The 27235-nt window shown below is 44.1% G+C and overlaps 1 protein-coding gene across 2 annotated transcripts in view; it reads right to left on the reverse strand.

The window, feature by feature from the left end:
* Positions 1-27235, reverse strand: part of SPG11 (SPG11 vesicle trafficking associated, spatacsin) — a 639585-nt gene that overhangs the window by 395537 nt on the left and 216813 nt on the right. For both annotated transcript variants that reach the window (XM_086957913.1, XM_086957912.1), the window contains exons 13-16: positions 24420-24491; positions 11334-11461; positions 10756-10931; positions 10454-10667 (exon numbers count right to left, since the gene is read on the reverse strand). In XM_086957913.1, coding sequence (XP_086814039.1) covers positions 10454-10667; positions 10756-10931; positions 11334-11461; positions 24420-24491 — 590 coding nt within the window. The remainder of the gene's footprint in view (positions 1-10453; positions 10668-10755; positions 10932-11333; positions 11462-24419; positions 24492-27235) is intronic.

Here is a 27235-nt window from a genome sequence, read left to right on the forward strand (position 1 = left end):
GCTCCACATTGAAGATTATATTACATTTAAATTGATGCATAAATAATATAAGTTATCTGGGCTTCCTAGATCTCTGGAATAAATTAACCTATCCTCAACCATCATGGGGACCCAGATCTTTGATCAAATGTGGTATATCTCTGAACATACACTGAATAATATTGAGAACGTTTTTCTCATTAACCCCTTCGAGGCTGATGACGAGCTGGGCTCGTCATGGTGTAGCCTCCTCAAACACTGATGACGAGCCCAGCTCGTCATGAACAATGGGTTTTTTAAAATGTCAGCATATCAGCAGAATAAGAGCAGCGCGCATGTGGTTAAGGAGTCATGTTCTGTGGAAAATTCTATATGATTGGGGAAAATGCTTTTATCACCCAAGACCTATATTAAAATAAATAAGAAATAAACTCCTAATAGATAATAAGATATTTTCTGCATAAATGTTTTTGTTACACTCACAAAATGTACTTTAATATCACTTGTCCAGTTAAGTGGCAGGTTCGGAACTTTGCGATGCTCTATATAATTGTTCTAATAAATCAATCAATCTTTAAGACTTTCAGAGCATCACTTGCTACAAGACCTAGATCTCAGCAAAAAAAGTATACTGTGGGAAGAGGCACAGATATATCTAGAAGACCCATCACAACTGTGGGAAAAACGGAAAAGGGCTTGAAAGATTTAGTAAAAAGACTCAATACATTAAATTCAAAGGTCAAAGGAACTAGAATCTAGGTGTCAGATTGTTTCAAACTTATACAACAGGCCATATTGTACTCCAAAATGATAAAAACAAATGGCTGGAGAACTCTTGCTCTGCAATTTTGGGGATTATATTTCTCGCAGGTCACCAGAAAATAAATGAGGAGGCGGAGCAATTCCTGCTTCATAGGTGACATAGGGGATGAAAGGGTTTGAGCAAAGAGAAGCAGAGCTGTGCAGAACTTTCCGCCACCCATCAGAAAGACTTTACAGGAGGAGGCACTATTATTGCTGATGTATAGAATAATAGAGGTGGAGAAGCAATAATTAGGCTTCAGTTTCGAAAGACAACTGGATACTTCAGAGGAAAGAGTGCTCAAAATACGTGACATAAACAATATGCCATGCATGTCAATCACTAAGAAATCAATGCATTTTAGAATGTATGATACCTCTTGGCATGCAGCCAGAACACCTATTGCGTGTGAAGGTAAAGGCTACATGTTCACACAGTGGAAACAGCAGAAATATCTGGTAAAATATCAAAACAAGAGGCAGATTACCTTTGCACCACGGAAGGGAAAATCCCCTACTTTTACATCCTACCAAAGATGCATAAAGGCAAGATACCACCACCAGGAAGACCCATCGTCTCTGGGATTGTCTCCCTCCTGGAACCTTTGTCAGGATTTTGCGACTTGTTTCCGAAAACTATTGTCCAATCCACATCAACGTACTTACAGGACACTAAAAGTCTACTAAGACTCTTACAAGATATTGTGGTGGATGAAAATACCTTCCTACTAAGCTTTGACATCGAAAGCTTATACAAGAGCATACCGCAAGATGACACCATAACAGTACTAAAACACACTCTGAACAGTAGTAGCTGGTCATTCAATACACCAAAGGCATTTGTATTAGAATGCGCGAAACTGGCACTAAAACGGAATTACTTTGAGTTTGAAGGCACCCTATACCTACAAACAGGCGGAACTTCCATGGGCAGTATTTTTGCCGCCAGTGTGGCCGGTCATTATGTTTTTGACTTTGAACAAAAATTTATTTTGAGTGATCAAAACCCTTTTTTAAACCACCTGAGTTTTTGGAAGCGCTATATAGACGACGTTCCTGCCATCTGGCAAGGACCCCTAGAGACCTTAAAAGAATTCATCACCTGGATCAACACTTGTGATCCAAACCTCAGGTTCACCAACTGCTTTGGCAAAGACAAGATGGTCTTCCTAGATATCATTATCACAAAAGAGAACAATCACCTGGAAACAAAAACTTATTATAAACAGAGTGCCAAAAACAACCTACTTAGGTTTGAAAGTTTCCATCCACACCCCCTGAGGGAAAACCTCCCTTACGGGCAATACTTGAGGCTAAGGCGCAACTGCAGCAAGGTCACTGATTATCGCAACCAAGCGGCTGATCTAACAGAGAAATTGGTGGCAAGAGGCTATCCGACAAAGATTGTAGAAAAATGCCAGAAGAGAGCTAGAAACCAGTCAAGAGAAGTACTCCTGGAAAACAAAACGTCCTCCGACAATAACATACCACTGACATGTGTAACGACATTCCATGCTATCTCCAACCAAATGAGTAGAAGTGTGAATAAACATTGGGCAATCCTAAATACAGGAAACCTGCATTGGGAGAAACCACTATTCTCCTTCAAGAAATCTCACAGCTTGAAGGATACTTTAGTCAACACCAGACCTAAAACAACGAAACAGAATGAAGACCAGTCTATCACACAAGTATGGGGATTACTAGCAATCATAGGATATTTTCGCTGTGGTAACTGTAGTGTATGTCATTTAACCAAAAATACAAAAACACTAGATCTGGAGGACGGTAAAATCTGTAAACAAATGTCACATACAAATTGCAATAGTAGCAATGTGATATATTTAATCAAATGCACCTGCTCTAAATCATACATCGGAATGACATCAAGGAAGGTGAAATTACGCATATGCGAACATCGCAGCACCATCCGCTGCAAAAAAAGTGCAACAAGACTTACAGACCATTTCCTTGAAGTACACCACACCCCAAATGAAATGATGTGGGCTGTAATTGAACAGGTGAAAGCTGGACCAAACCTACAGAAACGCTTGTTCGAGAAAGAACAACGCTGGTTGTATAGGTTATCCACGCATCTAACAGGACTCAATGACAATATACCCTGGGCAACTGTACTATAATCTGGAGGTTACCAACCCTGTAATTCTCTAACCTTGCTCTAATGCCTTCTACTCTGAAGCTTTCAATCTTAGATACAACCACAAGTTGTTGTCATGGGCAACTGTACTATAATATGGAGGTTACCAACCTTGTAATTATTGAATCTTACGCTGCTGTTATCTACTTAGAAACTTTTCATCCCCAGACACAACCATAAGTTGTTTATTATCATTGAGACCCGAGTACCACCAAGGCACTTTTGAAATCTGCATCCTTTTTATCTGGTCTCTGCCTTCTCAATACCCGAAGGAGACCCGTAACGTTTGATATTTCAATACGCCGGCGGTATTACAGACCGTCAGGACATTGCTCTAATCCTGCAGCGCCTTTTAAAATCTCTTTAATTCCCCTTTTCTCACCCGGCAGCTACTCAGTTTGCACGGCACGTATTGTGTCCCCGTAGGACTGCCGTACCGGCATCCCACTTCGTTGCTTAGCAACGAGCTGCCACGTGCATTGCGCAGCCCCGCCCTCCCCGGAAGCCAACGCCTGTATTACGGCGTGTTGGCTCCTTGTCTTTCTAGCGGGGATCCCAGAGAGGAGCGTAGGTAGACTGACCTGATAACTCGGCGAAACTGTAAGTATCCCTAGCCACGATTCGCAATGCTCGCTCTTCTAACACGAGCAAGTAGACCAGCCCCACGTAGCTGCTCCGCGCACCATCCATTCTTGGGCGATTGGGCTAACCTTTACTACGGTCGGCAACCTTGCCTGACTCTTGATTTATTTACCACAGACTATGTTTCTTCGCTGAGAAAGCCTCCCCTCTGTCCCCAGGAAGCATTTCAGACCCGCAATAGGAGTAAGATCCCTTCCCGTGATTTTGTGTGTGTTCGTCCTGTGTTATAATTCTAAATGCATTTTTTTTTTTTTTGAAAGAACAATGGTTCAGGGATGGCCTAATAAGGTCCTAAGAGAAGTGTAGCATAAGATTAATTCACGCTAGGGAGCCAAGGATGCAGGTACATATAGAATTATTTATTTTCTTTTTCAACACTTATCAAAAAGTTTCAGGTGCTCATATGAGTGACAAGGTGCATAATGTGACATAAGTGAACATAGTGAAAAACGGAATGTCACACAACAACAAGGTAAAAGACCACATAAATATATACAATGGGGGGTGATATTTCCTTGAGTAGGTCAACGACGTTTCGATCTATATTATTTTAGATCATCTTCAGGACTGGGGAGCCTCCTGAAACTGTAGAGAGGTAATTAAAATTAAAAATAGGAACCTACATGTTCATTGTCTTAGCTTAGTGATTCTAGTGCTCCCAGTGGCAGGATTCATTTCCATGCACATTTGGATTATAATGGGAAGGGTGGCGCTTAGCAGTAAACCAATGTGTGCTGCGCTAATTTACTGATCAGGAGAAAGGGGCATTTTATAGCGTGTGGGCACTTATTCATTCTAACTTACTCTGTAGTTAGTACAGTCCGGCAGGACCGAAAACTCAATTCAGATTAGGTAGGGCATCAGCTGGTTTGACAGAAGAAATTTCTGAAGGGAACAGAAAAATCGGTGTCATATCGCAGTACTTATGGCGCCGAGTCTAGAGTGAAGGCTGCATGCATTAAGGTAGTCATTTATTTAGGTAGTCATTTGTTATAGTGACGCTAGCGAAAGCAACTTATGATCGCTATGTTATATGGGAGGCAGTAACTAAGCTCGGTTAACCCAGAGAAGGATCGTTTTTTAGACATACATATTATGATTTAGTTAACTTACAGAATAGGAAAAAGGAGTGAAAATCGCAAGCACTTACTAAATTATTTAGACTTGAGAATTGTATTATGGGTCCGGTGAGCGGTTTTGGCGCTATAAAAATCATAGCATCACATATTTAGAAGCAGCTCACCAGGGGCTAAGGGACAGAGAAGTTGTCAACGTTTTTTGGTTGTTATGGTAATACAGACTTAAGCGCGAGGAAGGGCGCAGTTTTTTGGCATGACTTACTAAATTCAAGGATGTGCCAAAAACGGAGTCTGAGCAGCTCGGTAGAATAATTTAACCCCTTCCATGCTGATGACAAGCCCAGCTCGTCACGTAAAGTGCGGTTTTAAAAAACTCAGCACAGGAGCGGAATTGCGCTAGCGCGCATGCGGTTAAGGATGGATCCTTCTGGCGCCTGCTGAACACCCTTTTAAGGCATTCATATTATGATCACAAGTTTTGTGAGTTTATACAATGAGAAAAGGAGGAAAATCGCGAGCACTTACTGCGTTATTTAAGCCTCTAATCTGTATTAGGGGTCCATTTAGCGGTTAAGTCGCTTGGGAAGAAGGTAGCATCATATACTTGCCAACTGCTTGCCAGGAGCTAGGGGACAAGAGTGTAGTCGGATTAAGACTGAGTCCCAGGGAATTACTTAAAAACAGGGCAGGGTCGTTGAGTAACTTACTTAATCAAGGCATGTAGGCGGCTGCAAAGGGGAGTGCGAGTACCTCGCTGCTTGGATTGCTCACACTCAATGCCGGGTGGAGAGCGCGTTAAGATTACTGCCTGATTGCGCGCGCATGCATGGAGGTCCTGTACATGCGCATGCGTGCTAGGAAAGTCTAGCTGAGCCGCAAGTGTAGTGTGTTTAAGCCGCGCATGGCGAGTGTTGTTGTTATCAGGAATTTGGAAACAATATTGAAATGGGCAGTTTTGTTGTTATCGGGAATTTTGAACAATATTGTAACGTATTGGAGCAATTGTGAATGAAGCACGGGCAAGGGTTATTGTCGGAAAATTAGAGTGAATTTGCAAATATAGGCAATGATTGTCACTATTAAAACCCTTATTTCAAGTAATGGATATTGACAGATCGAAATTCCAGGATGGAATTAAAGTAGTTGTGGGCGAATCAAAGCCATAGGTAGATTATACAATAGTTATACAGTTGTCTGTACAAATGTATATCTTAAAGAAACCTTACATCTTTACAGTGTAACAATTTAAACAGCACATTTTCAGTGACAAGTAGCTTGCTGCATGCAGCATTTTAGCAAAGGGTAATCAGGTACACATGTTCCATTCATCGAGGGAATTGAGTCCTTTCTCAATAGTTTTGCAATTGTAGATCCATTTGCACTCCAGGCGATTCAGGATAGTCTGTTGATTTCCACCCCTTGCATTGGGTGCAGGTTTGTCAATGACTTGCCACTTCAGGTCGTTTTCAGTGTGGCCAAATTCAATGAAATGTTCAACAAAAGGAGCCGTTGTTACTCTGCACCGGATTCTGCTCCTATGTTGGGATATCCGAGTTTTGACTTGTTGGGTTGTTTGGCCAATATAGAGCAACTTACAAGGACACTCAATGCAATAAATGACGTTTTTCGAGTTACAATTGGTGAAAAATTTGAGATTGTGCTTACAACTTTCATACTCGAATACTTTTGTGTTCTTTGTGAATTCGCATGCCATGCAATTATTACATTTGAAACGTCCTAGAACAGGTGGTAGATTAAAACTGGTTTCAATTGTGTTGGCCCTGGTCGGACAAATTGCCGCTCTCAAAAGGTGATCTTTAAGGTTTCGACCTCTTTTGAAGGAGAAAAGGGGGAGACCTGTATTTAGTTCTAAAGGGTCCAGTACAGTCCAATGTTTTTTAATTAGTTTTGATAGCTTATTGCTGACTGTGTTGAACGTGGTAACACAGGTAATTTTAGATAGTGCTTTTTTGGGATGTGGTTCAAGCAGGTGTTCTCTATGTGTATACCACGCTCCATTCATGGCCCTCCTCACAAGTTTTCTTGGATAGCCTCTAGATGTTAATTTTTTGCATAGGATTTCGGCCTCTGTAAATAAATCATTTTTATATTTACAATTCCTTCTAATCCTCAGGAACTGGCCATAAGGGAGGCCGTCCCTCAGTGCCCTTGGGTGTGCACTACGATATTGTAGGAGGGTATTGCGTTCTGTGGGCTTGCGGAACAAGGTATTATATAGTTGTTCGTCCTCGCATTTAATAGTCACATCTAAGTGATCAACTTGCTGTCTATTGTACGAGTATGTAAATCTGAGATCTGATTGATTCGTGTTAAGCCAGGCACAGAAGCTATGTAATGTCTCCTCATCTCCACTCCATATCATAAGGACATCATCCATGTACCTGCGCCATAATTTTATTTGGTCACTGAAGGGATTGCTTTCAGTCAGGATGATATTTGACTCTAGGTTGTCCACAAAAAGAATGGCAAAGTTGGGGGCAAAAATTGCCCCCATGGAAGTTCCCCTACATTGTCTATAGTATGTGTCTTTGAACAAAAAGTAATTTTTGGTTAAGGCTATTTCAAGGAGACTAATTATAAACTCGGGGGGCACTTGATGAGGTGCTGGCCGGTTGTCTAGATGTTTCTTGATCACAGCTATCCCTTTTTGTTAGGGGATGTTCGTGTACAGTGACTCTATATCAAGAGTTACAAGAATTTCCCTGTTAGGATGGAATGGCTGGGATTCAATAAGGTTAATGAGATGCGTCGTGTCCTTGATGTAGGTGGCGGTGTCATGGACTAAATCTCTTATAAAGAAATCTATATATTTCTCCAGGGGTTCTCCAGGGGTTCTACAATTGACCCACAGTCTAAAAGTATTGGCCTACCAGGTGGTTGTTCTGCGTCTTTATGCACCTTAAAGTACTGGGGTGCGTGGGTCTTTATTGTTAAGAAATAGAAATTCATTTTTACTGATGAATCCCTGATCAAATGCTTCTTGGGTAACAAGGAGAATGGTTTCACTTATGCTTTTTACAGGGTTACCCTTTAGTGGTTCATAGTGATCCTTATTACTGATTTGACGCATGATTTCATTTTCATAAGTAGTGCGATCCTGGATGGCGATCCTGCCTCGTTTGTCACATGGCTTTATGACAATATCAGTATTTTGTTTTAGCCTGGCCAGGCTATTTTTCTCCTCAAAGCTGATATTGTAAGGGGTGAATTTGTAGTCTTCCTTTAGCTTTCCTAGATCTCGAAGTACTAGGTCATCAAAGGTGAGCACTTCTGGCGGCATCGTCCCGCTAGATGGATTAAACATGGACGGTGGACGAAGACCTGTGGCATCGTTTTTTCTGGGGCCATCGTGGTCTTAAAGAAGGTTTGTAGCCTCACCTTTCTAAAAAATTGCATGATTTCTGACTTGATATTTAACCAGTTCGGTTTCTCAGCTATCACAAAGGATAGGCCTCTGCTAAGAAGAGCTATATCTGTAGAATTTAATTGGTGCTGAGATAAATTGAATATGGGGAATATTAATGTTTGGTTCAGCCACAGTGTCTAGTACTGGTAGCCACATTGGTAGTGCCTGTTCCTGGTCTGACGTTCTCCCGGAGGGACGTGTCTTCCCCTACATACCTGACCATCACAGAAAGACGCTTGTACAGGCTCTTGTCATCAGCAGGGTTGATTACTGCAACGGTTTGCTCCTTGGAGCCAACGAGGAGCAATTCAACAAACTGCAGGTAATCCAAAATACAGCTGCAAGGATTATCCTGAATGCCCCTCCAAGGACACCCTCCTGTCCCCTGCTGATGAGACTCCACTGGCTTCCAGTGAAGAAACGAGTCCAGTTTAAAACGCTATGTACTATCCATAAGAGTATGATAGGGGAGGGCCCAAAATACATGACCAAAATCTTCCAGCCCTACATTCCAGGGCGCCTTTTGCGCTCTAGTCATCAGCAGTTACTGCAAGTACCCAGAGTAAAAAAGACCAGACAAGGCGGCCGGGCACTAGCCCATGCCGGACCAATACTCTGGAATTCTTTGCCCCCGGAATTAAGATCTCTCTCTAGTCACCTGACTTTCCGAAAAATTCTAAAAACCTATCTGTTCCCCAGCAAATAACGCCCTGTAGCCTTCCACCTTTAGTTTGGACATACAATTTAATCAGAACTTTCTCGGTTTGCAGCAATAGCGCGGAGATACCCCTTCGGGGGTCTAGTCTGGCGCTCTATAAGAATATAAAATAAAATAAAAATAAATCGTCCTCTCCCCGTGGGGGGTCTGTGTTCCTGGACTGGCCCCTGCCTATAAAATTGTGGTTAGTATTAGAGGAGGTACTGGGGCCTTCTAGTCCCTAATAATTCTAAATGCATGCATTTATGTTCAGCTCACGATAATGTCTGTGAGTCCTGATGGGTCACCTACCCATAATTTGGATGCGAGTGACTTATCTAATTACAATTACTGCCACCATGCACACCATTGATCTAATGTGTCTGAGTGAGCGAAAGAGGGCTAACATATAGCACCGGTCAGGTTTTACTATACGACAAACAAGCACCATAAAAACGAAGTACAATCGTTTATGTGCTATGAGCACAGTATTGGTTGGTTGTATAATCAGAATGGGATTCGCATGAAGCATGCAGACACGTGAGAGTCGACACTACGTTACGGGCACGTAATTTGTTTGTTTGTGACTGCTTTTCTTTTGTTCCTTCCACAGGTCTTGCTTTTTCCTCGCCTATTTAGGTTTGAGCCTACGCCTATTGCCGATTTTTGCAATTTGGCAAAAGGAATCCAGGAGCGGCTGCTCATTAGTGTGTGAAGACCACCCATTTTCCTAGTCTCTGGTCCTGACGAAAACCTGTGATTTACCTTTAAGATTGAAACATGTAGACCATTCACATAGATACTCACGGTCATAATCACCTATTAGTATCTTCTCACCCTTTTTTAATATTGTCCAGTATCCCTTGAATTTTTTAAATGGTCATACCAGGACAATTTTTAACACCACTTTTTGCACTTTACACTAAAAAAAACCAGCTCCACTGTAGTTCAGGTGTCGCAGCACACCCTGATGGCACTCGGCCGTCAGGGTGGACCCCGATGATGAAGCATGTCACCAACCAGGTTAGTGAGTGAAGGGTTTTTAATAAAAGGAAAATTTTCCTTTTTTCATGGACATCCCATTCAGAACCTTTTGTTAAGGTCTCGGTGGAGATACTCCTTCCTTTGTTATTTCTACATGTTCACACAGACACAAGCTGCCCAGGGACAAGACCTAATCTACCTTCATGTTTCTCTTTTTTAGTCCTGACAATATTATATTTTTTATCATAGCTTTCACCTGTGCATGCAGGTCTTTTTTACATGACCTTGAGACGTGCAGGTTGTGGATCTGACATGAAAATAAGGAGGTGGTCTAGAAAGGTAAGAAGTGATCATGAACACAGTACGACTGGTTTACATCTGCTCCTTTTCTTCTTATATCATTCCCTTGTACATTGGCTCACATCTCTTGGCTATTAAGGGCCCCTAGGTTGTTACAAAGAACAAGCTGCTTGAAGTTTAAACAACATGACAGAAGTATTAATATGGAGACTAAACAGATAGTTGTATTCTTACATTTATGGTTACTGTGAGATGCATTGGTTAACTAACAGATATATTAATCTAACAAAGGATCTGAACAACGTTATGTAATTACTGTTTATTAGTAATTTCATCTAATCAGATATTCAACAAAGTAGACCCCACCTCAATGCTGTGGCTCTTACCTTGCCAGCAGGTCCAGGATTTCATGTCTCATGTAGCGGCTGCAAAGTGAGTTCTGGTCCACTATGTCTATGGTAAGGGACGGCCAGTCCTCCCCTTCCAATGTTTGCAGGCTGCCCTGTTGGACAGATGCTGCTAACCAACTGAAAACTTTAGGCCAGGCATGAAGCGAAGTGAGGTGACTCCAAAGAACTTGAGGCGGGCACAGCCTCAACTCTTCATAGAGAAAAAAAGGAGGTTACTTGCAACAGCGATATCAGACTCTCCTGCCCCATGGCTGCGCAACAAACATTAGAATACTTACCCTGCTCAGATCTCCTGGAGACGATGATTCCTTCCTGGATCAGTTTATCCCACTGCTGCGCCCACTGCAGGATCACACTGCAACTTTGGGGACTCATCTTCTCCCTCTGGCTACGCTGCAAGAACGAATCAAGAACTGCTTCCTGACCAGAGACATCCAGATCCTTAGCCCAGACCCTGAAACAAGAAATCATGTTCAAGTAGCACAGTAAGCCAGGTTGTGCGAAGAGTAACGAATGCACAGAAAACCATGTTGAAAGCAGAGAAGCACATGCTCAGTGAACACAAAACAGTGTTACCAACAGCATTTACTGGGAAGACAAGAAACAGCAAGTCAACAGACGGAGCTTTATGTCCTCGAGAAAAGATCAACATGGGACCCAAATCAAGAAAGAAAATTAAATGACCGTGTTCGATATTTTTTTTTTACTTTTAGGAAATTCCTAACTATATACACATTTAAGATGCTTAAGTTTTCACCTTTAGTTATACAATATTTCATGCCACTATGCACAAGTAAAGATGTGCTGCAGTTTATTCTTGTGATAACTACGGGTGTAGATGATAAGTGAAGCTCACCTGCATTTCGCAGACGTCTCCTCCTCAGACATCAAAACCGCAGAGTAATGCTCTTCCACTTGACAGACATTTTCAATCATTTCCTTCTCTTCCTCCGACAAGTATTTCTCCTGTTCTAGGAATTTGACCTGGGAGTGCAGAATGAATGCATGAATGTACCTTATCATGCTGTCTTTATTACTGACCTCTCCCCTTCACCATCACATCCATGGAATTTTGAAATTGCTTGTCTTTATCAGGAGTGAGACGCCTCCGCATAGTAAGGTTAGCAGAGCTGGAGTGTGTGGAAGTTTTCATGGGGAACATATGTCTTGTACCATAAATAATACATTACAGGTCAGAAGAATTACAATATTTAGAATGAGATTGTGCATAATAATTCAGCGGACAGAGCCTAGAAATGGGAAATCGCAAGTACATGAGCATGGCTATGTCGAGAAATAAAGCATTTTAAAGCAATTTGAGAAAAAAAACACTTAAAGTCGATATCTGAAATATTACACATTTCAACAAGAAGTGAGGCTATGTATTCTGCGTGGGGGGAAGAATGTTTGTCTAGAGCCCAAGCTTTAATGCTTTGTGCAGGTGTCAGTTTCATAAGAGAAGACTGGGAGCATCATAAGAAAAGTAATAGGTTTGTAAAACGTGCATACATATATACACTGCATGTTTTAAACTGATTTTACTTAAACTGCTCTTTATGGTACCTTTCACTGGTATCTGTACGTCTGATTCGCCAATTGCAACATCTAGAATAATATCTTTCTAGAACTATTAAAATGTCAATGTTTTTCACTTTATGTAGTTAGTTTAATAGTATTCACACATTTTTATACTCTTTAAGGTCATACACTGCTTCCTCCTCCTCGAACCAGCCCTGCGGTGGATTAAAAGGAGAAATGGGGCACTGAATAGTAGCCCATCAAAAAAAGTGGAAAAATAGAGAGCCTTTTGGAGGCTGTTTTATGAACAGTTGAAGGTGAGGAAGTGGGGTGGTACCCCCAAATATATAATAGGAAGAAATAATTAACAAAGAGTGAATGGGAAATGTAGTTAAAAAAGGGACATTGGTTTGGGGGAATTACTACCAGAATAGCAATTAAAGAAAGTAAAGCATTATCTAGTGACATAGGTAAAGGGGTGGAGGAAAAAAGGCTCTAAAAAAACCTTGTAGAAAAACAACAGAGAAAATCAATTTTCTGTCTAAAGAATCACAGGTTTCAGTAGGTAATTGTATTCCTGCACCGTGCACGTATGCAATTTTGTTACCAAAATGGGGAATGACATACAGACAAAAATACGCTGAAAATGTGTCCTGCGGCCTGTGTCCATGACCTATGGGGAACATACCAGCTTATCCTATCAAGATGTTGTAACTAAAGAACAAGTTACTTACCTTTGGTAACGGCTTATCTGGTAGAGCCTCCATCTAGCCGCAGCGTCCTTACCTTAGAATTATCTAAAAGCGTCAAACTGGATTCGGAAATGTTTTCATTAACAGTAACCCTGTGCACCGGTAGGTGACGTCGATTGGCTGCGCGTGGCATAGTGGAGCCAGAAGTGATGCGCACAGTGCCTATATAGGTGCCACGCCAGCAATCTGACATCAGTTTCATTTTGCGACCTTCCACACTAGGCGCACAGAGCCACAAAGAACATGGCCACTGTTGTGGAAAAACTAGGACCCTAAAAAGGGAAACAGCCCTGGCCCTTGAAATTGATTCACATAGCGGGAAGGATGGGTGGGTCAGTAAGGAATGTGCGGTTAGATAGAACTTCGACTAGATAAGGCGTTACCAAAAGTAAGTAACTTGTTCATCTAATAGAGATTTCTAGCCAGAGATTCCTGAACTTAGAATACTACCCAGGCAATACCTCCATGGAGGTGGATCTGCAAAACTGTTACACACAAGATAGTCCTACCGAACCAAACAAGCGCCCAACCCAACAAACTTGACTGTCCAGGCATAATGCTTTGTGCATGTGTGAAGAGAAGCCCATGTTGTTGCCTGGCAGATATCCAGGACCGGAGCTCCGCGGGCTAATGCAGTGGTTGCAGCTTTAGCTCTGGTGGAATGAGCACGCAAATCCTCAGGGTGTTGCTTTTTGGCTAATTTATTTATTTATTTATTTGCTTGTAAAGCGCCTGAGTCAATTCCCGAAGGGATATCTCTGTGCTGTTGCTTATACTGGACAGTTTAACTATGCAAATTAAGCTGTGTAGGAAAGTTGGCTAGGATTATGGCAGGGTGAAGAGGTAAGTTTTAAGTTTTTTCCTGAAATGTTCAAGATTGCTGATCTGTTTGAGTTCAATGGGTAAGGAGTTCCAAAGGATAGGTCCTTTGTAGGACAGGGCTCGCCCGCCTTGTCTAGCTCTTCTTATCTTTGGGACCTGTAACAGCTGATGATTACTTGAACGAAGTGTACGTCCAGGGGTGTATGGGACGAATTTTTCTTTTAAGTATTTTGGACTAGTTCCAGACAGGCATCTATGTATCATACTACAGATTTTGAACTTGATACGCTGTTTTACTGGCAGCCAATGAAGTTGGCGAAGAAGAGGACGGGAGGGTGTTCTGGGAGGAGCGTTGAGAGCCAGTCTAGCTGCCGTATTTTGGACAACCTGAAGTTTGTCCAGTTGTTCCTCATGTGCCGATAGATATAGTCCGTTGCAGTAATCCATTCTGCTTATTATGAGGGTTTGTATGAGCGTTTTCCTGTGACTGTCTGGCAGAAATGGAAATACGCGTTGCAGTAGCCCCACCACGTGGAGGCAGGCACCTGCCACCTGAGTGGTGTGCTCCTTAAGCAGGAGCGCCTGGTCTATTTTGACACCCAGGTTTTTTGCTATTGGTTTGGGGTTGGGGACAGGACCTAGCTCCAGGGGCCACCAATCTGGGGACCATAAGAGAGTCGCCCCCCCGAACAGCATGACCTCGGTTTTGGACACATTGCATTGGAGGAAGTTCTGAGCCATCCAATGCGCCACAGGGTGAATGCATAGCAGATCTTTAATGAAGAGAATGCCACAAACTTTCCCCAATGGCAGGCGTATACCTTTTTGGTGGTGGGAAACCTGGCTGCCATGATAACATCGCAGACTTCAGGCGGAAGGTCAAAATATGTCAACTGTTGCTGCTCAATTGCCACATAAGAAGGCAAAGCGCTGATAGGTTCAGGTGGAGAACCCTCCCCTGCTGCTGCAACAGAAGATCCTCTGGAAGGGGCAGTCTGCTCGGAGGACCAATAGCTATGCTCAACAGGGTAGGATACCAAACTCTCCGAGCCCAGTATAGAGCCACAAGGATGACTTGGCCTTGGTCGTTCCTGATCTTTTTGAGCACTCTGGGCAGGAGTGGTAAGGGAAGAAAAGTGTATAGGAGGACTGAGCCACACTCCAGAAGAAAAGTGTCTCTGAGCGAGAGCCGCCTTGGAAACTCCAGTGCGCTGAACTACTGACAGTGTGCGTACTTGGCAGTGGGGAACCGATCTAACCAAGGCTCTCCCCATTGTTGAAAGACACCTTGAATCACCTCTGGATCAAGATGCTTTCGTGATCCGTTCGGCAGCCCTGGCATTCAGAGCGTCCGCCTGGTGTTGAACCACCAGGGATATGCCCGGACGTTCCAACCATGTCTAGTGATGCAAGGCCTCTTGATAAAGGGTCCACAGCCCCATCCTACTTGTTGCAGTACCAAATGGTGGTGGTGTTATTCGTGAACATAAGTAGTAGCCTTCCCTTGATGTAGGGCTGAAAGGCTTTTAATTATAGCCGGAGCTCAAGAAGGTTCATGTGGAGTCGGAATTCCGCTGGAGACCAGAGGCCTCTGATCTACACCTCTCCCAGATGTCCGCCACATCCCAGATCGACGCATCTGTCACCACCGTGAGATCTGGTTGAGGAAGGGAAAGGGGGTCTGCCGCTGAGCTTATCGCAATTCGTTAACCTGCAGAACTTTTGCACAAGCAGAATGCAAGAGGCCATGAGGCCCAGCAAGCCTCTGAGTCAGTCTCACGGAAATCCAGAAAAAAGGCTGAAGGTATCATAACCTGAATATCCTGGACAAGGTGATCGGGAGGATATTCCTGAACCAGCACTGTGTTCAAACAGCTCCAATGGAAGGAAGACTCTGGGAGGGAGTCAGGAGTGACTTTGGCATGTTGATAGTGAACCCCAGGCAGTGCAGGTCTGTCGCATTCTGAAGGTGGGAGACGACAGCCTGGGGTGGTAAGGCCAAAAGTGAGCAGTGCAAACTGAAAGTGCTCATGGCTTTCCGTGAACCCCAGGTAATGCCTGTGGGCAGGCAGGATGGGGATGCACAATTATGTGGGCTACAAGTTCAACGCTACTATCCAGTCTCACAGGTCCAGGGAAGACAGGACTTGAGCGAGCGTGAGCAATTTGAACTTCTCTTTTTTGAGGTAGAAATTGATAGGGTGAAGGTCTAGGATAGGACAAAGGCCTCTGTCCTTCTTGGGCACCAGGAAGTAGCAGGAATAACAACCACAACTTCTCTGGCATCAGCAAACTCTTATGGTTCCTTTGGCCAAGAGAGCCATCACTTCCTGGCGAAGGAAGGTAAGATTGCCCTCCATCAACCTGTTGCAAGCAGGTGGCATGGGTGGAGGAGTAGTTACGAAGAGGAGGGATTAGCCCTTTCGAACAATTTTGAGAACACATCGGTCTGATGTTATAGACCTCCAGTGGGGCAGGTGATGGTGTAAGAGGGCAAACTAAAAAGGTTTGGAGGCTGTAGCTGCTGTTTGGAGGGTAGGGTGGTAGGTGTGGTGGTTGACTAACCCAACCTCTTGCCGCCCCACCCGTGGGGCTGGGAAAATTACACTGTGGTACGCTAGGAGGGTAAGGTCGTGGCAGGAAGCCCCTTCTGGGGCCAAGAAAAGGGTAAAAGGCAGATTGGGGTTAGCGGGGGCCATGGAAAGGTTCAAAGACCTGGCCATAGCCCTGCAGTCCTTGAAGCACTCCAGAACTGAGTCCACCTTGTCTCCAAAGAGGAGGGAGAAATGAAAGGGCATGTCCATAAGCGATGCTTGGGCATCCCATTTGAAAGCCAGTCATTCTCAGCCAGGCATGGCGCCGTAAGGCCACCATAGATGAAACTGCTCTGCCTAGTTAGTTGGTGGTATCAGTCCACATCTGATTGTGAACTAAGCTGCATCTCTGCCGTCAGCAACAGTTTGGAAACACGGGCAACACCTGCACAACTGAATCACATACAGCATAGAAGTAATGGCCAAAAAAGGTAAGCAGTGTTCACGGACCGCAGTGCTGGGCTGATGGAAGAAAACTTGTTCTTGCCTTAGGTGTCCAGCCTCACATTCCTTATTAGGTGGAGTTGTACGGAACGCACCAGGATTTACACAGAAAGTAGAGGCTTGGCGACCAAGCTCTTTGGGGCAGGGTGTCATGTGAAGAACTGGGGATCCCCTGGGGTGGTGCGATGGCGGTGGGCATTTGTCCTATGCAAAGGAGCCCCTGCGTGGGGCTACAACCAAGTCCTAAGCAGGACGTCCATGAGGGCTTCATTAAATCGGAGAAGTGGCTGAAGCACCTCTGTCACGACGGTAGTTGACTGCCACTGAGGTGAGCCTAAGGTCCGGGACCACTGCCAACCTTCTCATCACCATAGCAAATGATTCTCCCTCCTCCATAGCCACGGTAGGAGGAGAAAGCATGCAAGTATCTGGGAAGTGTCCAGTCCACTGGCCTCAACCAAGTCCTGCACAAGTCCATTTTGGGATCTAGGGGCTGGCATTCTTCAGGGTCCAGAGACCCCTCCCAATCCTCTACAAGTATGAGCCAATAGAAACAGGGCTCAGGAACCGGCCTGGAACGCATGACTCCAGTCAGCGCCCGACTACTACCCTCCAGCTCAGAGTGACTGTCAGGGATTAGAATGGGGATGGTGCTGCTGGAGAGCGCTGGCAGTGCAAGGGAGTGTCAGCAATGGGAATGGATCGGGGGAGGTCAAGATGGTACAACCAGTGCTGGTCCGGATTCATCTGTGGATTCAAGGGGCCAGATGGCTGTGGGGGCGGACCTACCAGCGTGGAACCAGTAAGAGGTCTCTCGAACCCACAGGGCCCGAAGGCTGGCTGGCGGGGACGGGCCACTCAAATATGAGGTGCATGGCCTCATAAACTCTTGAAGTTGGATAGGGGCGTACCAGCTCCCAGAAATTCGAATAGATGTGGAGCCAGTCCAGGCACAAGCTCACAGCGGAGCTAGGCCTCGATTGAAGTCGCTCCCTCTACTACTCTGAAGATCATGATGGATAGGTTGGCAAAGTCTAAGTCCTCTTCGATGACTTCTTTCTCTTGTGGAACTTACCCAAAGACTGGACGACTTCAGAGTGCGACGAGGATCTTGGGCTCTGCAACTGATCCCGGATCTTCCTCTCGATTGGGATTGAGACTGTTGCAGCGTCGCACTTCAAGCAGCAAGGAGCTTAATAGCTGGCTCCCTCAAGGCCTTGGGATGCATGGCGCAGCAATAGGTGCAGGTCTTCACGCCGTAGTCGCGCTCAAGGCACCAGAGACAAATGAAATGCGGATCTGTCACTGACATCTGTTCATGACAGGCACTGTAGAGCTTGAAGCCAGCCCTCCTAGTGGTCATCCCTGCCACAAAGAAGTCTCTCAAAAAGAGACTTTGACGAAAGTTAAAAAAAAGTCAGTCGAAAATTGACTGGGGGATCTGTGCTGACTGGGCCGGAAATAAAAGAACCATCCTGGGCGTGCAGGGATGGCACCTATATAGTCAACTCTCAAATCGCTACTGCTGCGGACGGCATCAATGACGCCACCTACTGGGGTGCAGGGGTACTGCTCATGAAAACATTTCTGAATCCAGTTCGACGCCTCGAGATAATTCGAAGGTAAGAAATCTACAGCTAGAAGTCTCCATTAGATGTTAAAAACAAATGATATATAAACACTGAAGAAGTAGGTGATCATGGGAGCAGTGTAATTATGACAGTAATAAGGAGGAACAAGGAAAAGATAAAGATGGAAATAAAGTGGTGCAAAAGGAATAAGGTAGAGAGAGAAAGAAATGGAAAATGCAGCAAAGTAGAAAAACGTGGAAAAAGAAGGAGAATATGGCATAGAGAGATATGATTAATGGGCAAGGAGAAAAATACCTATTCAAATAACAATGGAGATAGTAAAATAACTGAGCAAGATAGGTGGGAAAGAGTAAACAAGAACACGGGAGCAACATGGAGTGAGAGAGCAGGGGCATAAAGAACAGTGGACAGAGATGAAAAATAAGGACATGGGTGTGGCCAAGATGGCGACGGAGTGAGACGTATTTGAGAGTCCCTCCGGCGCCACAAGCTTTTTTAGCCTTGTACAGCTTCCCCGGGGTGCTTCTACTCCCCATCATCCGTGCTGCCTAAGCACCGGAGTCTGCCTGGAATACCGGGGCTCTCGTCCTGCCGGCGGGGGCGTTCGGAAACGGAGATTGCTGAGGTGGCCGGGCTGAAGGAAAGCGCGCGCACGGCCTGGTGAGCGAACCTCTGGCGCTAGCTGTGAGGGAGAACCCGGATATTCGGGGACTGCCCTTCACTGGGGAGCAGAGAAAGGAGGGGTTTGGCCCTGTGGGAAAGAGGGTAGGTAGGGCCTGTTAAAGTACCAAAAGGGGGAATTTTACCTATGCCTCTATTGACAATTATGAAACAACACTTAATGCTGAACAGAGGGAAAACCACTATTAATTAGTTCACCCAGACATTTAATTTATGTCATTTACTTTTTTTGGATTATGTGTTTAACATTTAAAGACAAGGAAAGTACATTATCAACTTCACATTGAGCCAACCATGATTATTTGAAAGGAAAAAGCAAAAAAACAATATATACAATTAATGGGTAGAAAAAAATAAACATACATTACAAATGTGCATTTAAAAGTATTTTCAGTTGTCATTGAACAGTTACCACAAAAACAGTACAAAAACACTGTCATCAAGTCATATGTTGAAATCCAGGGGGTCAACCTTATTCACTACCACCAAACATTCCTGTCACAATGTTACTAAAGTTCATGTTATTTGACCACAGGAATGGAACAAAAGCCGATTTTTTTGCACAAGCGAAATGACTTAATGCCGACGCGTTTCGAATCCCAATGTCTTAATCATCGGATTCTCATCAGGGCGGGAAATTTTATCCGCGGGTACTGTTTGAAGAAAAAGAAGGGGAATTATTTAGAGAGAGTCCACCTCTCTTGGAAAGTAAAATAGCTTTTTCAAATAAACGCATCCGAGGATGCAGCATACCTTGTATTTACTTCACTTAACACATTCAACCCGTTGTTTACACTGTTGAATCTCATGATGAGATACGCCTCTTTATGCAAAAGTGCAGCCTCAATGTCTCTGTAGCAAGCTAGACGCCGGCAGCACTTTGATCCCCTTTTTTTTTTAAAAACATCGACAATTACTGGTGTTTCCCTCGTTTCCTTTCACAGGACACCTGACGGATACAATCACCTTTTCTTAAATCAAGCCAACAAACAAGTAAGCCATTTACCGTTTCTATTTTGGGCTTCTGATATTCATCAAGATAGTCCCCGCGTTAAGACTATTCTAAAATAGTTTTTGTAGATTCACAAAAAGGACATGACATTGGGATCAGGACTCTTCAATTTAATTCTTTTTGCTTTTCGAGTGGTGTGCGGATGTACCAGAGTTGAAGGTAAACCCACCACTTTGCACTCTACCTATGCAGTTCGTGGCAGCCTTAATTACGATTTAATAACTGATTACATCAATCTCGCTCTCCTGCAGGTTGACCCCACGGTTGTTGATGACATTCTTATAAAGAGACTTTAAGACCAAAAATCATTGGTCATACAAGGTATGCTGTATCCTCTGGTGCGTTTATTTGAAAAAGCTATTTTACTTTCCGAGAGAGGTGGACTCTCTCTAAATAATTCCCCTTCTTTTTCTTCAAACAGTACCCGCGGATAAAATTCCCCGCCCTGATGAGAATCCGATGATTAAGACATTGGGATTCGAAACACGTCGGCATTAAGTCATTTCGCTTGTGCAAAAAAATCGGCTTTGTTCCATTCCTGGGGTCCAATAACATGAACTTTAGTAACATTGTGACAGGAATGTGGGGTGGTAGTGAATAAGGTTTACCCCCTGGAATTCAACATATGACTTGATGACAGTGTTTTTGTACTGTTTTTGTGGTAACTGTTCAATGACAACTGAAAATACTTTTAAATGCACATTTGTAATGTATGTTTATTTTTTTCTACCCATTAATTGTATATATTGTTTTTTTGCTTTTTCCTTTCAAATAATCATGGTTGGCTCAATGTGAAGTTGATAATGTACTTTCCTTGTCTTTAAATGTTAAACACATAATCCCAAAAAAAGTAAATGACAAATTAAATGTCTGGGTGAACTAATTAATAGTGGTTTTCCCTCTGTTCAGCATTAAGTGTTGTTTCATAATTGTCAATAGAGGCATAGGTAAAATTCCCCCTTTTGGTACTTCACTGGGGAGCAGCACAAGATCACCCTGTTCGCTGATGACGTCCTACTTTCCCTTTTGGACCCCGCTCACTCTCCCCCACATCCAGGAAGCCCTGTCGCGCTTTGGGGAGGTGGCGGGTTTTAAGATCAACTACGATAAGTCCTACATTCTCAACCTCACGCTCTCGTCGGCGGAGGTGGACCGCCTCCAGCCACTCACACCTCTGCCATGGTCCCTTTTTTCCATACTGTATCTGGGGATCCATTTGACTCCCACGATTGGGAAGCTGTACTCTGCCAACTCCCCCCCCTATTGGCGAGTGTTCAGGGCGACCTGGCCCGTTGGAAGCCGCTGTACATATCTTGGCTGGGGAGAATCCATGCGCTTAAAATGTCCCTTCTTCCTAAGCTCTTAACCTCTTCCAAGCACTCCCGATTGTTCTTGAGGGAGACTTCTTCCGGCGCATTAAAACACTGATGCTCCGCTTCATCTGGCAGGGGGGCCGTGCTCGGTTTTCATTTGCCACTCTCCGGCGTCCGAGGAAGGAGGCAGGGGTGGGCCTTCCCGACATGCACTTATACTAAAGGCGGCGCAACTATGGGTATTAGTGGAGTGGGCCCAGCCTATGTCGGAGAAACATTGGTTGCATATGGACAGGAGTGTAGCAGGGAGAACGATATGGGACTTAGTGTGGAAGCCCAAAGGTGATAGGCCCAAGAAGGGATGTATGACGTTACAACGCATGCTTTTACCTCGCATGCCTTTACAACGCGTTTTTTACAACGCATGCCTTTACAACGCATAGTGCTTTGGGGCGCTGGATAGTGAATAGTTTAATTTACTATTCCAACTCCAGTCCCCGTGGATAGTAGGGAAGGTGTTGGATAGTACATTAAACCTATTACCTATCCTTGAGCGCCCCCCAGCGCAATGCGTTGTAATGGTTTACGTTGTAAAAGTTGCATCGTAAAGGCACTGCGTGGTAAAAGTTGCGTTGTAAAGGATGTTCCCCCCCAAAAAAGCATCCATTAGTACCCCCACCAGCACTACTTTGAAAGTCTTGGACTCGGTCTCTGGTGATGAGCGATGGACGTCATTCCCGTCCCCCTTTACGCCTATACACTTTAATCCTGCCTTTCCACCTGCTGCACGGAAAGGTCCCTTTGATGCCTGGAGGGAGGGGGGCTGCCTAGCTCTCACGCACTTGTTCCATGGCTTTGCCCCGCTCACTTGACAACTGTACGCGGGATTATGAGGTCCAACAGTCGGAACAGTTCCGCCATACCCAATTACTCCATTGGGCACTGTCCCTCTCTGTCAGAGATGCGGCCACCAGACCGCTTACCCCCTTCGAGGCCTTCCTCTCTAGGACCTCCACCATGCGGGGTGTCATTTCCTCCATCTATAGCCTCCTTCTTTCTACGGCTATTTCCCCTAGACCGGGTTACATGGGCCTTTGGGAGGAGCTCCTCGGCCGCAATTTCTCGGACGAAGAGTGGTCCCACCTGTGGCACGACAAGGCTAAACACAGCCATTCGGTGGAGCTTCGGGAGGCCCATCTTAAAACACTGATGGACTGGTACTTATATCCGGCTAAGTTAAGACGGATATTTCCAAGCTCTTCAGATAGATGTTGGAGGGGCTGTGGCCTGCTGGGAGACTTCCGCCACATATGGTGGGACTGGCCTGTCATCCGTCCCTATTGGGAGGAGATCCTGTCCCATATCAAGGAGATACTGGGCTACCCGATCGCGGATTCGATGGCCCATATACTGCTGGGCCTTCGGGATCCGGATCTTTAACACCAAACCAGGGCGGACAAAAAGATACTTTGGCTATGTATAGGAGCGGCCAAGCTAACCTTAGCAGTGGCCTGGAAGAAAAAGGAAGCCCCAGCGATTTCCCTGTGGCATGCGAGATTGTGGAAGCTGTTGAGCATGGAACGCATGGCTGATATCTTCCTAGGCGATTTTAAAAACTTCACGTTTCGCTGGGGCCCCCTGGTCCGCTTTCTCTCCAAAGGATTGCCATCTGCGGTTTGCCCACCTACGGTGTGAGCTCTCCATTTGTTTCAAGTATGAGTGTTGTCCATCCAATTGATTGTGTGTGTACAGATATTGCTACCACCACTGGGGAGGGGGGAGGAAGTGGGGTGGATGTGGGAGTTCTTAGTTCATGTTCTGGTGACGCCCCAACACATAGCTGAGGCGGAGAAATGGACAACGCAAAGTAGGGTGACTTCACAACACTTATTCATGTGAAGTAAGATGAACGCAAACTAATACGTTTACCTTAGCAGTAATTTCTGCCTTTTATTTCAATATTTTTTTTAATTATCTTTGATCACAAAAAGAACACATAGTCAACTAAACGAAATACCACATTAGTACTTACACAGTGAAAATGAACAACGTGAAAATGTGTTTTGACATACAATTACAAATAAACTCATAATAATCAAACATCAATACAAACGAATGAAATGTCCCAAAGAACAATAAATATATACACAATACGAAATACAAAGTTGTCATACAAAATGATAAATTAGACAACTAGCACCCTTACATTTAGGATAAATCAATTCCTCTGAAGACTAATCCAGCCCTGATGAGAGTGCGGCAATTGATTTAACCGGCACTCGAAACACGTCGGCAGACAAAGGAACTCAACTCCTTGGTTAAATATTGCAAATACACCCCCTTGTGTCCCTGATATTTCAGAGGAATTGATTTATCCTAAATATAAGGGTGCTAGTAGTCTAATTTATAATTTTGTATGACAACTTTGTATTTCGTATTGTGTATTGTGTATTAATAAAAAAAATAATGAAATAAAAGGCAGAAATTACTGCTAAGGTAAACATATTAGTTTGTGTTCATCTTACTTCATATGAATAAGTGTTGTGAAGTCACTAGAGGCATAGGTAATTTTTTTCTTATGTAGTACAACTGGCCGTACCTACCCTCTAATCCTTTGGGCCAAACCCCTCCTTTTTTGACAATGTCTTTGGTCCATGCCATCTCTGCCGCCTGACTTTACATAAGCCCCCTGCGTGGGAAGTTGTGCGGGACTGTCGCATATTTTTCCTTTCTGTTCTACAAATTATTAATAAAAAAACACCTTTGAAAAAATATCAGGACATTTGGGTGACTGACAGGTAAGAGTAGTGAAGACAGACAAAGAGAAGGGGGCATAAATATAATAGAGGAATATGGTTGTCCTCTCGCTTTAGCTTTCTTCCTCCACCACCTCCAATTCCGCTTTGTCAAATAGTAAAATCAGCTATTCCCTCTCACAAGTACTTTTTTAAAATTTAGATTTAAAAAAAAAAATGTACTCAAGAACATTTTATTTAAACTTCTTTTCAGTCAGGTGAAGAGAAACCTAAGTCTAGAAACCAGAAAGTGGGACAATTTATATTTCCTCAAATCTAATCATTGTAAACACAACTTTGACCTTAGGATCTCTTTCAGGAGATTTTAAAGTTCTTCTTTCCTTCCCAAAGGAAAGGATCATAGAAATGCTGCAAATGGCAGAGTTGTTACAATACTAAGTTTGATATTTTTTACTCACCAGAAGATTTCGAATGCTTTTATCAGCTGTGTAAATGCAGATGCGGTGCAGCTCCTCCTTCACGTTCAGGCCCTGCAAAGGATGGTCAAAATAAATATCACCATATTTAAAATGTTCTTTCTCTCTCTGTAAACTAATTCTACAAAACAAAACATACGACAGTGCAGTAGGAGAACGTTATTTACCTTGCTACTTCTGGCCCATACATTTTTTATTGGATGATTAACAGTTTAGAATGCTTCTCCTGCATAGCCTTCATATACCCCTTGATTATCACTCATTACATCACAGTCAACAAGATGAAAAACCAATCGATTATAAGTGCTAATAGTACCAAACAAGAAAAGAACATGGGCTAACTTTCAAAGAAGAAGCTGTAATGATTCATTTCTTTATTTGGAACTATTGTGAAACCCTTTGGTTTTCATATAGACTGCAACTACTACTTAAAACTCATATGGGCATCAGGACAAAAAGTGACTGGTATCTCACTTCACTGAAATATCAAACCACACATATCTGATATTGTCATCAGAACAAATGTCAAAGCTCTAATCCTAACCCAAATGAACAGCAGAAATAATTTATTTCTTCTCCATCACAGGATCTTCATACTAATCTTTTTTTTTTTTTAAAACCTTTATTGACAAACATGGTTATATAGTAGCAAGCATGTAGCCACTCCGAGTCGGCTGTCACCATTGTCAGTAAGTATATCGGATGAGTTAGTTACACAGCACTTCAGCCGACAACCCGGGGGTCCGGCGGCAATTAAACAAACATGTCGTAGCCATATATTTAGTCGCAGGAGAAATAAGGTCTTTTTCTTTTATGTTTTTTAGAAAAATCAAACAAACCAATAAACAGGAAAAAATAAATAACTGTTGAGGCAAGACAAGAAGCTTATATACAAGTGATCCTTCGGGAGGGGGAGTACCGCATCCAAGGATATTACACGGCAACAATTGAAGCTAAAAAGCTATAGGGGAAGCAAGGAGGGAGGGGGAAAGGGGGAAGAGAGCAAGCAAGCAGTATATGAACGAAAATCAAGACCAGAAAGAACATCAAGCTAAGGGGAGTGCAACACCTCCGGTGGAGTCACAAAGGGGGGGGGAGTACAGATCTCTCCACGATATTGGTTCTACTGATTCCATACCCTCCCCCACTTCTTGGGCCTGCCCCGGGCGACATAGACCGTTTTCTTCGCGAAACATGCACCAGTCCATGTTTCTTGACCAGGCTGACAGACTAGGTGCCCTCGATGATCCCCACAGTTGTGCAATATCACGCTTGGCAACCATATTCCCTAAGGTGACCCACTGTGTCTGAGCCACGTTGTAGTCGTTGGGCTCCCACACATTCAGAAGACACCTTCGGGCCTCAGGCAAGATCGAAACACCCGTCACTTCTTCCATGACGCCATGCACACGGTTCCAAAAGGACACCACCGCTGGACATTCCCACAAAATATGTAGGAAGGTACCCACCATTCCACATCCACGCTTACACAATCCATCCAAAGAGTATCCCATACGTAACAATCGAGGGCCCGTCACATACACTTGGTGTAGGATTTTCAATTGCACCAGTCGCAGACGGGCCGGGATCGCCACCTCCTTCGGGGAGGATATCGCTGCCTGCCAATTCTCATTGTCAAGTTCCAATCCATCGCTGGTCCAGCCCTCACGGAGCTGTAAAAGAAGGTCTGCCCGGTCATTTATCAGTTTCTTATATATAAGAGAGATCGTACTGTCCAGGACATGGCCGTCGAGCACTCTGTCCTCCAGGGGTGAGGATTCCGGAACAAGAGTGCCGGTCGGGAAGACCGAGCAGATGGCATGTCGGACCTGCAGGTACCGGAAGTATTCTCGATTGCTAAGTTTATATTCGAGTTGCAGCTCATCAAAAGTCTTTATCCTGTCTTTCCGCCAAAGATCCCCCACCTTGCTGATACCAATGAGATCCCATTTCTCAAAGCCCTTGGTAGTCCACAAATTGCCTAACCTTTCGGAGACATAGAGTGGAGTCGCTCGGGTGATAGTATCTGACCAGCCCATAGCCGCATTAGCGTTATACCAGATCCGCACCGCTACCTTGGTGAGCCCCGTTAACGTCGTACCCTGACCGTTTAGAGTAAAGTGCCCTGTAGTAATCCCCGCCCGGAAGCAGCCATTTATCCATAGCAAAGGCCGGGTTAGAAACTGGGCCATCCATTGCATGATTAACCGAGCTCAATTGAGAGGCCCAGTAGTAGCGCCTGATATCAGGCAACGCTATACCGCCATCGTACCAGGGCAGCGTGAGCTTAGTCAAGGCAATCCGGGGACGTCCGGTCCACAACAACTTTCTTTGGAGACTCTCGATCTCGTGGAAGTAGCTGGTAGGCACAAGGTCAAGAGTGTTTTGAAGTGCATATAAAAATCTAGGGAGGGACATCATTTTGAAGAGAGCTGCCCTGCCCACCAGGGACAGCGTGATAAGAGGAAGGGGTCCCAGTAATTAACAAACAAATTGCAAAACAAATGAAAAATAAATTAACCAAGAAACAAATCTGTCCACATTGTTTTAATCACAATGTGAATATATATACCAAATATATACTTTGTATCAGAATGCAAGTGCATTAGTAGTTTCGCAGTGCCCCAAGAAACAGAGGAGGGGGGAGTGATCCTGTGAGGATAAAGTGAAGGGAAGGAGGAAGAAATTCACAAGTGACACTTTAATCAATAAATATGCAACATTTGTCCACACTACACAAAATGTGTGCAGAGATGGGGACCATAAGGTTCAAAATAGTATTTCCACGAAACAACATA

The sequence above is a fragment of the Lissotriton vulgaris genome, chromosome 2_1 (assembly GCF_964263255.1).
Source record: "Lissotriton vulgaris chromosome 2_1, aLisVul1.2, whole genome shotgun sequence".
Lineage (NCBI taxonomy): Eukaryota > Metazoa > Chordata > Amphibia > Caudata > Salamandridae > Lissotriton > Lissotriton vulgaris.